The 12,649-nt window shown below is 35.9% G+C and overlaps 1 protein-coding gene across 6 annotated transcripts; it reads right to left on the bottom strand.

Annotated features, from left to right (window-relative positions):
• Positions 1 to 3,202: 3,202 nt before the first annotated feature.
• TUBB1 (tubulin beta 1 class VI) lies at positions 3,203 to 12,371 on the bottom strand. Of its 6 annotated transcripts, XM_031951692.1 has the most exons (6): positions 12,214 to 12,371; positions 9,858 to 10,001; positions 8,408 to 8,516; positions 7,450 to 7,560; positions 6,178 to 7,329; positions 3,203 to 5,161 (listed from the first exon to the last, which is right to left on the bottom strand). In XM_031951692.1, exons 2-5 carry the CDS (start codon positions 9,912 to 9,914, stop codon positions 6,203 to 6,205), a joined length of 1,404 nt encoding a protein of 467 aa, XP_031807552.1. In that variant the 5' UTR covers positions 9,915 to 10,001; positions 12,214 to 12,371; the 3' UTR covers positions 3,203 to 5,161; positions 6,178 to 6,202. The 6 variants fall into 6 exon arrangements, with proteins under 6 accessions (XP_031807552.1, XP_031807551.1, XP_031807553.1 ...); XM_031951691.1 differs by lacking the exon at positions 3,203 to 5,161 and having other exon boundaries at positions 6,133 to 7,329; XM_031951693.1 differs by lacking the exon at positions 3,203 to 5,161 and having other exon boundaries at positions 6,133 to 7,329; positions 9,858 to 9,928; positions 12,214 to 12,365.
• Between the last annotated feature and the right edge of the window lie 278 nt (positions 12,372 to 12,649).

Genomic DNA, 12,649 nt, shown 5'->3' with positions numbered 1-12,649 from the left:
CTGGTTGTTTTTGGTTTATTGCCAACTACCCAAATTTTGCCATTTCTCTGGGATTATGACTAAGGGCATAAGGGTTATCTGTAGAGTAGAAGTAATATCTGGAAAAACTAGTAAAGCAGACTGTAAAACAAAAGTGGGAAATGTCTATTGTCACTATAATTGTCCCTTATCTTTCTGTTGCGGAAAGTATATCACAACTAGAAATTATGCCATGTCATTCTCTTATCCTTTCATGCAGGAAAGCAGTATCACTAAGTAGTCTTTCTCAAATGAGTGACTCATTTGTGACATGAGTGACAACTCAAATCAGTTGTTCACAAAGAATGCACCAATCCTTTTTCATAGTGAACTTACATTCTGTTGGGGAGATAAATATCTATTAAAGTATATGCATAAGCTTAAAAATAAAATGTATGCAATCACAAATAGTAATGAAAGGTAGCTTGGGAGAGCTTGCTCTTGCAGTTGCAGAAAAGGCAAAAAGATAGTGCCTTCAAGGAAGAGAGGGATTTCTGATAGGGAGGTAAAAAGGGCATATAATCTAAATATGGTGTGGTAACATGTTCAAAGGCATAAAGGCGGGAGATGGGAATGTGTGAGTGAAATAAAGACCAATTTGGCTGTTCTGAAGAATATTAGAGAAAGAAATGTTCATTGAAAGTAGAAAGTTGGGCAGATTGTATAGGAATTGTAATTTATTCAGGAGGAAGCCACGAGTTTTAATAGAGATATCACACGGTCAGATGTGTATTAAAGTAAAATTAGTTGGTATGCCCAAAAAGGACTATGAAATTCTGCATTCTCTGATTCAGCATTGTTTCTGAACATATCTTCAAAAAGGGAAAAGTACCCAAATGGGCAAAAATGTTTGTAGCAGCCCTTTTTGTAATGGCAAGGAACTGGAAATTAAGTTAGGGAGTGGCTGAATAAGTTATCACATATGAATGTTATGGAATAAAATTGTCCTATAAGAAATGATCAGCAGGATAATTTAAGACAGACCTGGAGAGACTTAGATTAACTGGTGCTAAGTGAAGTGAGTAGAACCAAGAGAACATTGTACACAACAACAAAATTATGGGATGATTTGAAAATAAAAAGCTTTTTTTTTTTTTTTTTAAGTTAGGTAATACTTAGAATAGACTGGACAGGTTCAGACACTTCTATTAGGGGATTGTTTCTGTGAACCTAGATGAAAGTTATGAGGGCCTGAGTAGAGAGAGAGGGTCATGCTATCTTGAGATAAATATAATTTTCTTGGTCAATAACAAGCATTTATTGTATGTATATTATACTAAGCATTTGAAAATAAGCAGCAATCCCTGCCTTCAAAGACCTTACAATGCAATGGGAAAAAAATAATAACTATACAAAAAAAAAAATAGAATTATGTGTATACGTGATAAATTGGATGATCTAGGAGAAGGTATTAAGGATACTAGGGGGTTTAAAAGGCCAATAAGACTTTTATCTGATCCTGGAACTAAGAGGTTGCCTTGGAGTCTCTTAGTAGGAGGGTGACAATCACATCTGCATTTTAGCAAGTTGGAGGATTGACTGCAGGAGCCAGTGGGGGGGGGGAGGGGGTAAGGAGAGGAAGTGAGAGGTTTTTGAGCCTAGAAAAAAATACTTACATTCCGTATCTTAGAGAAAAGGAAATTGGGACTAAGAAATGTACTTGTTCGAAGTCATACAATTCAATCAATCCAATTCTTAAGTTGTTCTGCCTTGAGTTTCCTCATCTATAAAATGGAATTGATATTTGCACTACCGACCCCGCTTATTTTGAAGACTAAATAATACAATGATCACACAAGACTAGTCACTGACTTTGGAAGCAGAAAGAATCCCAGTTTATCTGGAGGGATTTTCTTAAATCGTTACTCATATCCCCTATTCGGGAAATAGGAAAAATCCAGGCATAGAAATCCCTTACACATTGAGATTTCTTTACCCACTTGAAATTTCATAATTGATAATAATGTGTCGTCAACTTCTCCCACCAAATAGTCTGTAATGCTGCTCTCAGTTCCTCTCCCATGTGGCTTCTTCCCTTTTTCTCCTAGCAGATGTGGCTCTTCATAGAGAAAGCCCATGCTGTAACTTTGAAGGATCTTAAACCATAAGCTATATTTTACAAGTGTGTGGGGGAGGAGGAGAATGGCAAAAGTTAAAATTGGAAGGATGCCTGCAACTTCCTATTATTTAAAGCAAAAGGTGATTCTGTCATACTGTTGTCAGTTTGGCGAAAGAAGACCAAAATACTCCTTTTTGATTATCTATGTGCAGAAAATGCTTCTAAAATTTGTTGTTTGTTTATTCTCTGATCCATCTATTCATTCTAATATCTTTTTTTTATAGATGAGACACATTGAAGTTTGATTGACTTTTCCAAAGTCATATTGCCATTTAGTGACAGAGCAAGTCCTAAGAAACTAGGTCTCTTGACTAATTTACTGTTCAACTTTTCTGAAGAGGATGACAGCATATTTTTTCTGGAGTACTTTTTTAGAAAAAGATGTAATCCATGTCAGCCCCATCCCATTAAACCTATTTCCTCTCCAAGAAATTGCATATATTTTGAATTTATGTATATATATTCATGTTTTCCCCCCAAAGAAAACCAGACCCTATGCTAAGTGTTTTACAAATATCCCATCTGATCCTCACCACAACTCTGGGAGGTAGGTACTATTATTATCCCCATTTTACAGATGAGGAAAATGAGACAAGTAGAGATCCAAAAACTTGGATCATACAGTTATGAGGTGTCTATGAAACTGTATTTAAACTCAGGTCTTCCTGACTCCAGGCCCAGGGATCTATCCATAGATAGACAAGCTGCTATGTGCTTGAAGTAGGAACTATTTCACTTCGTCTTTTATATTTCCATTGCCCAGCACCTGTTAAGGGCTGTAATAAACAGTGTTTTATTTTGTTTTTTGTAAATCTTTAAAAGTGTTCTCTTTCAAAAGAATCTTTTGCTTAAGATCCCAAATATGTTGTTGAATCAGTTGGTAAGTATTATTAAAAGTCAATGTGATCAATCAAGCAGGAATCCTGCTGAGCAGGATCTAGAGTTTCAGAAACAAAACAATTCCTGCCTTCAAGGAACTTAAATTCCATGTTTTTCATTAGTTGTATGTATAAAATTCACAGAAAAAAATGAACATAAATTATTAAACCTTTTTATTTCTTTTGATTTTTATTGTTTACAGACATAAACATAAGAATTTTAAGTTAACAGAAATATTTTTAATATTCATATAGCTACTTGTTGATAAAAGCTGTCATTTAAATAGCATTTTAAGATTTCAAAAAATTATACATACTTTTTCAGTTAACATAACAACTTATAGAAACCATTTTCTTTTCCGAGGCGAGATCACTTAACTATTAAAGTCTAGAAGGGCATTTGAATCCAGGTCTCCAGGTTTGAAATGCAACATTCTACTACACAACACATACACGGTTGCTTCATATTTTGAATCAACAATTCTCAAGCACGTGTATAATTTTTTAATAAATGTAAGTTTTATCTTTTGGGTCTCAGGAATTAGCCCACTGTAAAAGGTGTTAACAGGTTTTCACTAAATTCTATTGTTTTCGCTTGATTTTCCTGTTTCTATTAATAACACTACGATTTCTCAGACACCCTTGCTTAGTCATCTTTGACTCTTTTCCTATCTTTTCCACTGGAAGTACTATTAACCCTACAAAATTCATGTTTTATATCCAATCCAGTCATCCACATGTGCCATCTTCTTGCATCATGATAGTTTAGAGTGCCCTCTGACCTTTCCAGAGAGACCTGCTCAACTCAACTTTGAAACTCCTACTTTTAGAGGGAAGCTGTCCTCATAGATGAATGAGAACAAAAACTCACATAGTCTATTACATTCAACTAGCCCTATTCTCACATCTTACCCAGATTCATTCCAATCATCTTACTATTCACATCATATTCTGCAAACCATAATCAAATAATATTGCATGTGGAAAGAGAATGTCAGTGGACTCCCCTTTGAATTCATTCAATATCTCTGAATTCTCAGGCCAAAGCATCTTTCCCTGGACAAAGTTTTGTCTCCCTTTATTATAAAAAAAAAACCTGAAGGCAGGGACTGCCTCTCTCTTGACCTGTATTTATACACCCATCAAATTGAACAATGCTTGGAACATGGTGTTAAATAATTGCTTTTCATTCCAATATGTCTATTTTTATCCTTTCATTTAGACTAACAGCCTTATTTGTTCCCTTCTTACTTCTTATCTAGGCTATGATAAAGCTAACCAAGCTTACTGCTTCTAAGCTCTTTGTACCTAAACCTATTCTTAATTGTTGCTTCCATATTATCCCTTATTGTACATCCTCTGATCCCATCACTCCTTAGAAGCTAAAGAGTTTGAACAACTCCCATTATGTACCATTGCCAGTAATGTCCTTAGTCTTCTATTCAGACTCACCTAAAATGTGGCTTTAACTTCTTTTCATCCTTATTTTCATACTTCATCTACTTGAAACTTATTCTGAGGATTTGGGCATTTTTTTATGTCTCTGCTTATACTGTTTTCCATGCCTGTGCCTGATATTTCCTTCATTCCCCCAGCCTTTTCTTCCCTCTCATCCTAATATCCACCTGTTTAAGTCCTATCCATTCTTCAGTTTCTCAGTCAAATTCTAAGTTCTCCATAAAGTTTTTCCTGGCCTTGACAGAATATGTCACCTTTTTCTCCTCTGAACTCCTTGAGAACATTGTTATCTCTCATAGACATTTTTAATAGTCTATTCTGTGCCAGTTATTTTTATACACTTGATATTCACTATTAGATAGTGAGATTTTGGAGAATAGGGGACTTTATCTAATTTGTCCCTTTATCTCCCTTAGTGCCTAACAATATTCTGTCCAGTGAATCCTTTAATTTGTTGAATTGAATTCAACATATCTTCTATATTGTTTACAGTTGTTTTCCTCTCCAAGTAGAAATTTCAAGTCATTAGATTTGACTTCTGTAAATATTGAAACTATCAGTAATGCTGATGGTCCATCTTATTTGCTTTCCTTGGTGTTACCATGGTACTTTATTTTAAAAAAGCAACATTCTTGTCAGATTGCAGCACTCTTTCATCCTTCCACTTCTTGCTGTTCCTATATTTATTCTAGTCAATTACAAAAGCAAATAAGGAATGAAAATTCAATTGCTTAAAAGTACACACTGAAAAACTTATATTCTTTATAATTAGAAAAAGGAGTGGAATTCAGTAGTTGGTACATTTGTATGTATCTTTAGATTTATTTCCTTTTTCTAAAGCCAAATTGATTGAAAAACATTTTGTGAATATAAATATAAGTGGATCAAGAATTTTAAAAAACCCTACAATATTCTAATAAATCTAATCTACAAAATGGCCAAAATTAAATACTTAAAAATAAAAGCTACTCACTGATCTAAAACTATTTAAATGTCTTGTGTGGAGTTACCTGGGCTTTAGATATATTTTTCTAAGCAGCACACAATGATTTTTAGAATCATTAGAATTTTTAGAATTAGGTTCACTAATGCCATTTAAATATACTTTGAATATATATTTACTTAACTGTAGTGAAACCTAACAATTAGATAGCTGCAGAAAGGTAAAATATAAAGCTGGATTAGAGGAGGTTCAAAGCAGACTATCTCAGAGATGCTCGGCAAGAATTCCAAAATACCTCCTGGAGATTAGACTTATAACCCTAAAGAATTTTGGAGTTGATTTAAGCTGCAGTAACTTTTTGCCAGACCAGAGAGGTAGGGCACCCTCTTCATCCCCCACCCACCCACTGCCCTTGCTGCCTAACTTAGCACTTTGTATATAATAGGTATTGGTAATTATTAAAAGAATAGTTATTATAACTATTTATCAATAAATTTACCATGTCAGATTGACATGCAATTTTCAGTTAAACTATAAGTTCCTAAATGTGGCAACTACTAATTCTGGGAATTCAGTGCTTTAATTTGTTTGTTTCCCATCTTCACTTCCCATCCCACCCTAAACCTCCATCAAAGAAAAAAAGATGTCTGTTCTTCACTGTATTTGGAACATAAAGCCAAAAGGGTTAAACAAAAACACACACACAAACTAAAAACTATGCTAAGCAAAATTCTTGATTATATCTTTGATATAGTGGTTACCTCACATTTAAGCTTTTTTTTTCTTTCATTCCTCTGTTGACTCTTCGTTTTCTGTTTCTTCTGTTTCTTCTGTTTCTTCTGATTCTTCTGATTCTGTCTCAGCTTCTTTTTCATTCTTATGCTGCTGCTTCTTCTGGATTGTTTTGCCATCTTGACATTGTTGATATTCTGTTATCAAATCTTGGATGTTACTTTCTGCTTCTAGAAATTCATTTAAGTCCATCCCTTCACCAGTGTACCAGTGGATAAAAGCCTTCCTTTTGAACATAGCTGAAAATTGCTCAGTAACCCTGATAAATAACTCCTGAATTGCAGTGTTATTCCCCATAAAGATTGCAGCCATAGTTAGCCCCCGTGGTGGGATGTCACACACAGCTACTTTGACATTGTTGGGAATCCACTTCACAAAATAACTGCTATTTCTGGTTTGCATCTTGAGCATCTGTTCGTCCACTTCCTTGGTGGATAGCTTGCCTCGAAAAATACAGGCTACAGTTAAGTAACGTCCATTGCGGGGGTTACAGGCAGCCATCATGTTACGGGCATCAAACATCTGGTGGGTAAGTTCAGCAACGGTGAGAGCTCTGTACTGCTGAGTGCCCCGGGCTGTCAGTGGGGCAAAGCCAGGCATAAAGAAGTGGAGCCGGGGGTAAGGAACCATGTTCACTGCCAGTTTTCTCAGATCAGCATTAAGTTGACCAGGAAAGCGAAGGGAGGTAGTAATCCCACTCATTGTCAAGGACACCAAGTGATTGAGGTCACCGTAAGTGGGAGTTGTCAACTTTAAAGTTCTGAAGCATATATCATATAGGGCTTCATTATCAATACAGAAGCATGCATCGGTGTTCTCAATGAGCTGATGGATGGAAAGTACCGCATTATATGGCTCTACAACTGTATCAGAGACTTTAGGAGAAGGCATTATGCTAAAGGTATTCATAATCCGGTCTGGATATTCTTCTCTGATCTTATTCATAAGGAGAGTACCCATACCAGATCCAGTTCCTCCCCCCAGTGAGTGGACTATCTGAAAACCCTGAAGGCAGTCACAGTTCTCACTCTCATACCTGACCACATCCAACACTTGTTCAATCAGTTCAGCGCCTTCTGTATAGTAACCCTTTGCCCAATTGTTGCCAGCTCCTGAATTACCTGCAGCAAGAGAAGTCTTCAGTGTTATTACACCCAGAAGGAGGATACATCAAGGAAAGAAAATGGCAGCATTTGTGGGGCATTTGTATTTATTCTAGCCAATGCCTTGGCAATACCTACCGTGGACAAAATTATCAGGTTGAAAGAGGGTTCCTAAGTTGCTAGACCGGATGCTGTCCATGATACCAGGCTCCAGATCCACTAAGACAGCTCGAGGCACGTACGTTTTATCTAGTTTGAAAATAGAAAATTTTTTCTAAAGGCTGTTAATTTTGTTAGCATAAATCCATTGAGTATTCATGCAGATAACCAATCAACAAGCATTTAAGTCCCTATTCTGTGTCATGAATGATGCTAAGCACTGAGAACTCCCAAGAGGTGGAAAACAAAATCAATCCCTATTCTCAAGGAGTTTATATTATTATTATATTATTCTCAAGGAGTACTAGGAATGTCTACTGGGTGCTTAGGATTCCATAAAAAGAGAATAGAAAGGACTTCAAAGCATTATCTTTTAGTTTTTTCTATAGTATAAAATTGCTTAAAATCTCTAAAAATTACATATCATTTTATCAGTGTGGGAACTCCCTCCTCAGGGCAGATCCCAATCAGACATAACTTTGTAGATAAGTCTTGTCTTAGTAACTTAAAAATCAGAGAAGACTGGCCCATGGCCAACTAGCATCAGAAGTGCCATTTTAATCAGCTAACGACCTTTGGATTCCAAATCCAGCAGCCTGTTTTACGTACTTCATTGCCTTTCTTCACCCCAAAAAAATCTTCTAATGATTTCTTCTTCCACTCTTTAGCATTTCCAATTCAGGGAATATGATTACTTTATTAAGTGCCTATCATGCAAGGTAGTTCCAGATACTCCTTTCTCTTTCCTTCCTCTGGCCTTAGGGTTTGGTTTGTTGCTTATTTTGGAAATCTGCCTGCTTAGTCATTCTTGAGTGCTAATTGGTTGACTGACTTGTAACTTAGTTATTCTCCGTTTACATCTACTGGACTTTTTCCTTTGACTGCCTTTGCCTGACTCCTGAAAGGAGTTTAGTGGAAATGCATTCTAGTAGTATACCATAGGCTTCTTTGTAGTAAACATTTATTCTTTGAAGCTGCAGGGGTGAATCTCCTTGGTAGCTCCCATTGACATCAATCCCGTGCTCCTCCCCAATCACTTCCCAGAACTGAAACAAGAAGAATAATAGATGGGACTCATGACTCCAAACTGTTTTACATTATATCTCCCATCCCAACCCCATGCATTCTAGGTTCATCCAATTTGTCTCCTTGCATTTCCCGGCATACAACATATCATCTCTAGCTTTTTTTTCCCTTTGCATAGGCTTTCCCCCTATTCCTGATCTTTACATTTTGAAGCCCTTGCTTTCTTATAGAATAAGTTTCAAGGTCCAATGCCCCCCTTTTTTTAACAGATGAAGAATCTAAGGCCCATGGAGGTAAAGTCATTTTCTCAAGATCACACAGGTACTAAGTGGTAGAACATAGGTTGAAATTTAGATGTTCAGAATCCAAATTTAATGTTCTTTTCAAAATAGCAATAATCCTAATTATAAAGCTGTACTTGTAAGATATAACAATCTATAGTATTGTTCCTTGAGGAGAATTAAAAAGGAGAATGAATTATATAAGTAACACAAAATAAGCATGCATTTACCTTTTTTATAGACTCAAAATAATACCCATTCTTTAATGCACTGATCATTAGACCACACTATATCTCTAGAAAAAGAAACCAGACCATATCTAGAGCTTCCTTTCATTTCTGGTCTTCTGTCCTCTTATCTCTGAACCTCAGAACTGTGAGGTTAAAGCAGACCCACCCTTCTGTGTCTTTATTTTAGTTTTAGATGCCCTATAATTCTGTCTTATAATTCTGGTTTTTGTTAATAGGAATATTTTTTGTTCCATTTTTAAAGTGTACTTGTATACAAGTGTAATTGAAAGGTCACAAAAATAAGAGGCATTTAGAATTATGCCATATTTGAATTATTTAAATAAAAACAAAAATGAATTATCAAGCTGGTACGTTAAAATCAACCATCTTAAAACTAGCATTTCACACCTTGAGACACTTTTTTGTTGCTGAATATTGGTAATTTAATAGAAAACTAATAAGAAAAAATGTTGGTGAAACTTGTTTAAATAAAAATGAATTTAAATTGTCTAACAAAATCTACTATGATAAAACAATTATTCAGGCATGGTTCAGCAAAACCTGTATTTCAGATTGGTATATTTTCTCCACCAAGTTTCAGAAAGTGATTTTGAGATAAATTATTATTTTTTCAATTGTAATGAAAAATGTGATGCTATATATAATAACCTGTTGAGGCATAAATATAATAGAAGGCTTTATATAATTTTGTGTTGTGTCATGTATGTGCATGGTATACAAATTTTATATATATATATATAAATGTATATATACCAGTGCTGGGCTCATAATCACTGGATACTCTTCATTAATCATAGAAAGATACCATACATAATCAAAGTCAGCTTACCTTGGATCCGATCTGGTTCCCACACTGGCCAATCTGAATATGTACGATTTCACGCATTTTCTTGTTTTTGCCTTGAACCAAAGTTGGGGGATTCTAATGAAATCCACAAATTCCAGAAGAACCCACTCTTCCCAAACTCATCAGCTAGAAGTGAGAGTCATTTCCAATGAGTGTTTTAGAGTGACCAAACTGCCCTTCAAAAACAAGCACCAAGGGTGTGACCAATTATAAAATCCCCCTTTCCCCCCCCCCTCCTTTTCTGACTATCTTACTTTGAGAAAGGGTTGTTTTTTTCTGTTGCTTACTGTTACACTTAATATTGTCCAGTCATTTTCCAGTCTAAAGCAAAATGCTTGAATGTATATACCATTACTTGGATCAGTACTGGTGACTATGTGGAGGCCATGGTTGTCTTAAAGCATTAGTGTTGGGTTTTATCTCCCAGACTGCAATTTGAAGGATGGTTAATGATCTGGTATAAGATTATTGTAATTCTCCCCATTGTCTTTAGATGAACAAGCTTTGTCTTCAGATTTAATTTATTTTACTATTGAACTTGGGTAGAGACCAGTTAAGTCCCTTCCCCCAACCTCTAACTTTTGTCACTGCATCTGCTTTCTCCACTAAATCTGCATCTGCTTTCTCCACTAAATAAATTAACAAAAGCTTAGAGCGATTACAAACCCAAGTTTCCATTTTTAGCCTGAGGTGTGATTTTTTGTATTTTGTTTTATTTCCATTTAGTGAAAATAGAGCTCATATATTTGTAGTCAGAAAAGTAACTTGTTATATAAGGAAACAGTGTAAAGAAGGCAAAAAAGATTTGGGTTAGGATAAGGAAATGTCTTTGCATGTGGAAAAACTGGTAATTCTAGGGAGAATTGTAATCACATGTTCTCTGACTTTGAAGGATAAAAGGTAAGCGAATGAGGTAGTTAAGAAGCAGTGGGAAAAGCAGAGTTTGAAGTCGGAGAACCTGGGGCAAAGCCTGGCTGTGATCCTTAGGACTATGGGAAAGTGATCTTTTGAATTGTTTCTTCATGTGTGATATGGTGGGTTAATTCTGTGATGCAATAGAATCACTACCAGCTTTTCCGTGTTTCAATGTTCCCAACCAGGGGTTGGGATTGAGTTGGCAGAAATAGACATTTTAAAAGGATTATCATTATCTTGTCCCCTTATCTCTGTAGCATAACTTCCTATATAACAACTGATGAATATCTTACCTTAATTTTGTTAAATTTCAAGTGCAAATTTAAATAATTTTTCAGTATGAGTCAACCTTGATTGTTGCACACTTTCTTAGAGATCCAAATTTGTCACACAATCTTCAGTCTTTCTCATTCTATTAATGATCCTCTTGTACTTTGGGATCCTGACTCATAGAGTGACTATTTTATAAGCCTCATTTTATAGGAAATAATAGATAGTGTTTGGTACATAATAATTCCTACATGCTTGTTAATATACTAGTAGTAATTAATTCATCTAATAAAGGGATCTATATTTTAAAACAGACCATGGATAGAAAGCTGGACTTGGAGTTAAGAAGATCTGAGTTCAAATAATGCCTCAAACATTTGCTAGCTAGGATACAGGGCAAGTCTTTTTTAACCTCTCTCTGTCTCAGTTTCCTTATCTACAAAATGGAAATAAGAATACCACCTACTTTACAGGATTGGATTATTATGAGGACCAAGTGAGTTAAAGTTTGTAAAGCACTTTGCAAATTCTAAAAGTGCTACATGTCATTATTATTGTCATTATAATTATTATTATCATCTGGACTTTGTAACAAAAGAAACTGAAAATAAAGGAAGCAAGGAGAAACTTTATCCCAAAGTAGTCAATGAGAATGAGTTGTTTTTTCTTCAATTGTAAACAAGTTGAATGTATTAAAGAACACATTTTACAGCTTTTGTAACAAACTGCACAATGTCTTCTATTCCCTCATCCCCAATTCTCTATCTCAAAACCTTATTGTACTTTCAAGGTCTATCCCAAAACGCAATGTCCCCTTCACGAAGCTTTTCCTGATCCCCACCATTTAGATATAATGATTCCTTCTGTTAAACTCATACTTCACTTTGTTCATTTTATATATTACTTTATATTAATATTTACGTCTGTATTCTAGAGGCAGGTAGATGGCACAATACACAGAGCACTGAATCTAGAGTCAGGAAGGCCTGAGTTCAGATTCAGCCTCAGACACTTCATAGCTATGTGACCTTGAGTAAGTCACAACCTCTGTTTGCTTCAGTTTCCTCAACTGCAAAATACAGATAATAAAAGCACCTGCCTCTCCGGATTATCATGAGGATCAAATAAGATATTTGTAAAGCCAGTAAAGTACCTGTCTTGGTGGGGTGTTTTTCCTTCTTAGTTATTTCTGGCTCTATCACCTTCTGCAGCTAGATGGTATGTTGGGGGACAGGTCAATTCTCCGAGAGTCTCCACAGCTGTGGATCATAGCATCTGAAGGAGTTGCAGGGCAGCCTTGGCTGGCACAGGTGTTGCGGACTGGGAATGAGATAAATTGGAGGCAAGAGGGAAGAGGAGAAAGGTCAGACAACACAACAGTCTCTCAGTTGGAGAGGTCAGAGAACAGCAACTACCTCTCAGTTTCCTTGTATCTTCCTCTCACATGAGGAGATCCATTCTGGGTTGGAGGTCCAGTAGCCACTGCCAGATGGCTCCCGTGTATTTCAGCAACTCTTTTGTGTATTCTAACAGTGGTCAATAGATAGAATGCCAGGCCTGGAGTTCAAATGTGACTTCAAATATTTACT

Source organism: Sarcophilus harrisii, chromosome 2 (assembly GCF_902635505.1).
Source record: "Sarcophilus harrisii chromosome 2, mSarHar1.11, whole genome shotgun sequence".
Classification (NCBI taxonomy): domain Eukaryota; kingdom Metazoa; phylum Chordata; class Mammalia; order Dasyuromorphia; family Dasyuridae; genus Sarcophilus; species Sarcophilus harrisii.
Note: the sequence above shows the minus strand (reverse complement) of the source record. Positions and strands in the feature narration are given on the sequence as shown.

Bases quoted from the DNA above. Each gene is read 5' to 3' on its own strand.
- TUBB1 (XM_031951692.1), bottom strand. From the start codon at position 9,914: ATGCGTGAAATCGTACATATTCAGATTGGCCAGTGTGGGAACCAGATC. The intron at 7,561-8,407 runs GTATACTACTAG...TTTTCAAACTAG, and splicing joins TTACTACAAAGAAGCCTATG to ATAAAACGTACGTGCCTCGA. The intron at 7,330-7,449 runs GTAGGTATTGCC...CTCTTGCTGCAG, and splicing joins ACCTGATAATTTTGTCCACG to GTAATTCAGGAGCTGGCAAC.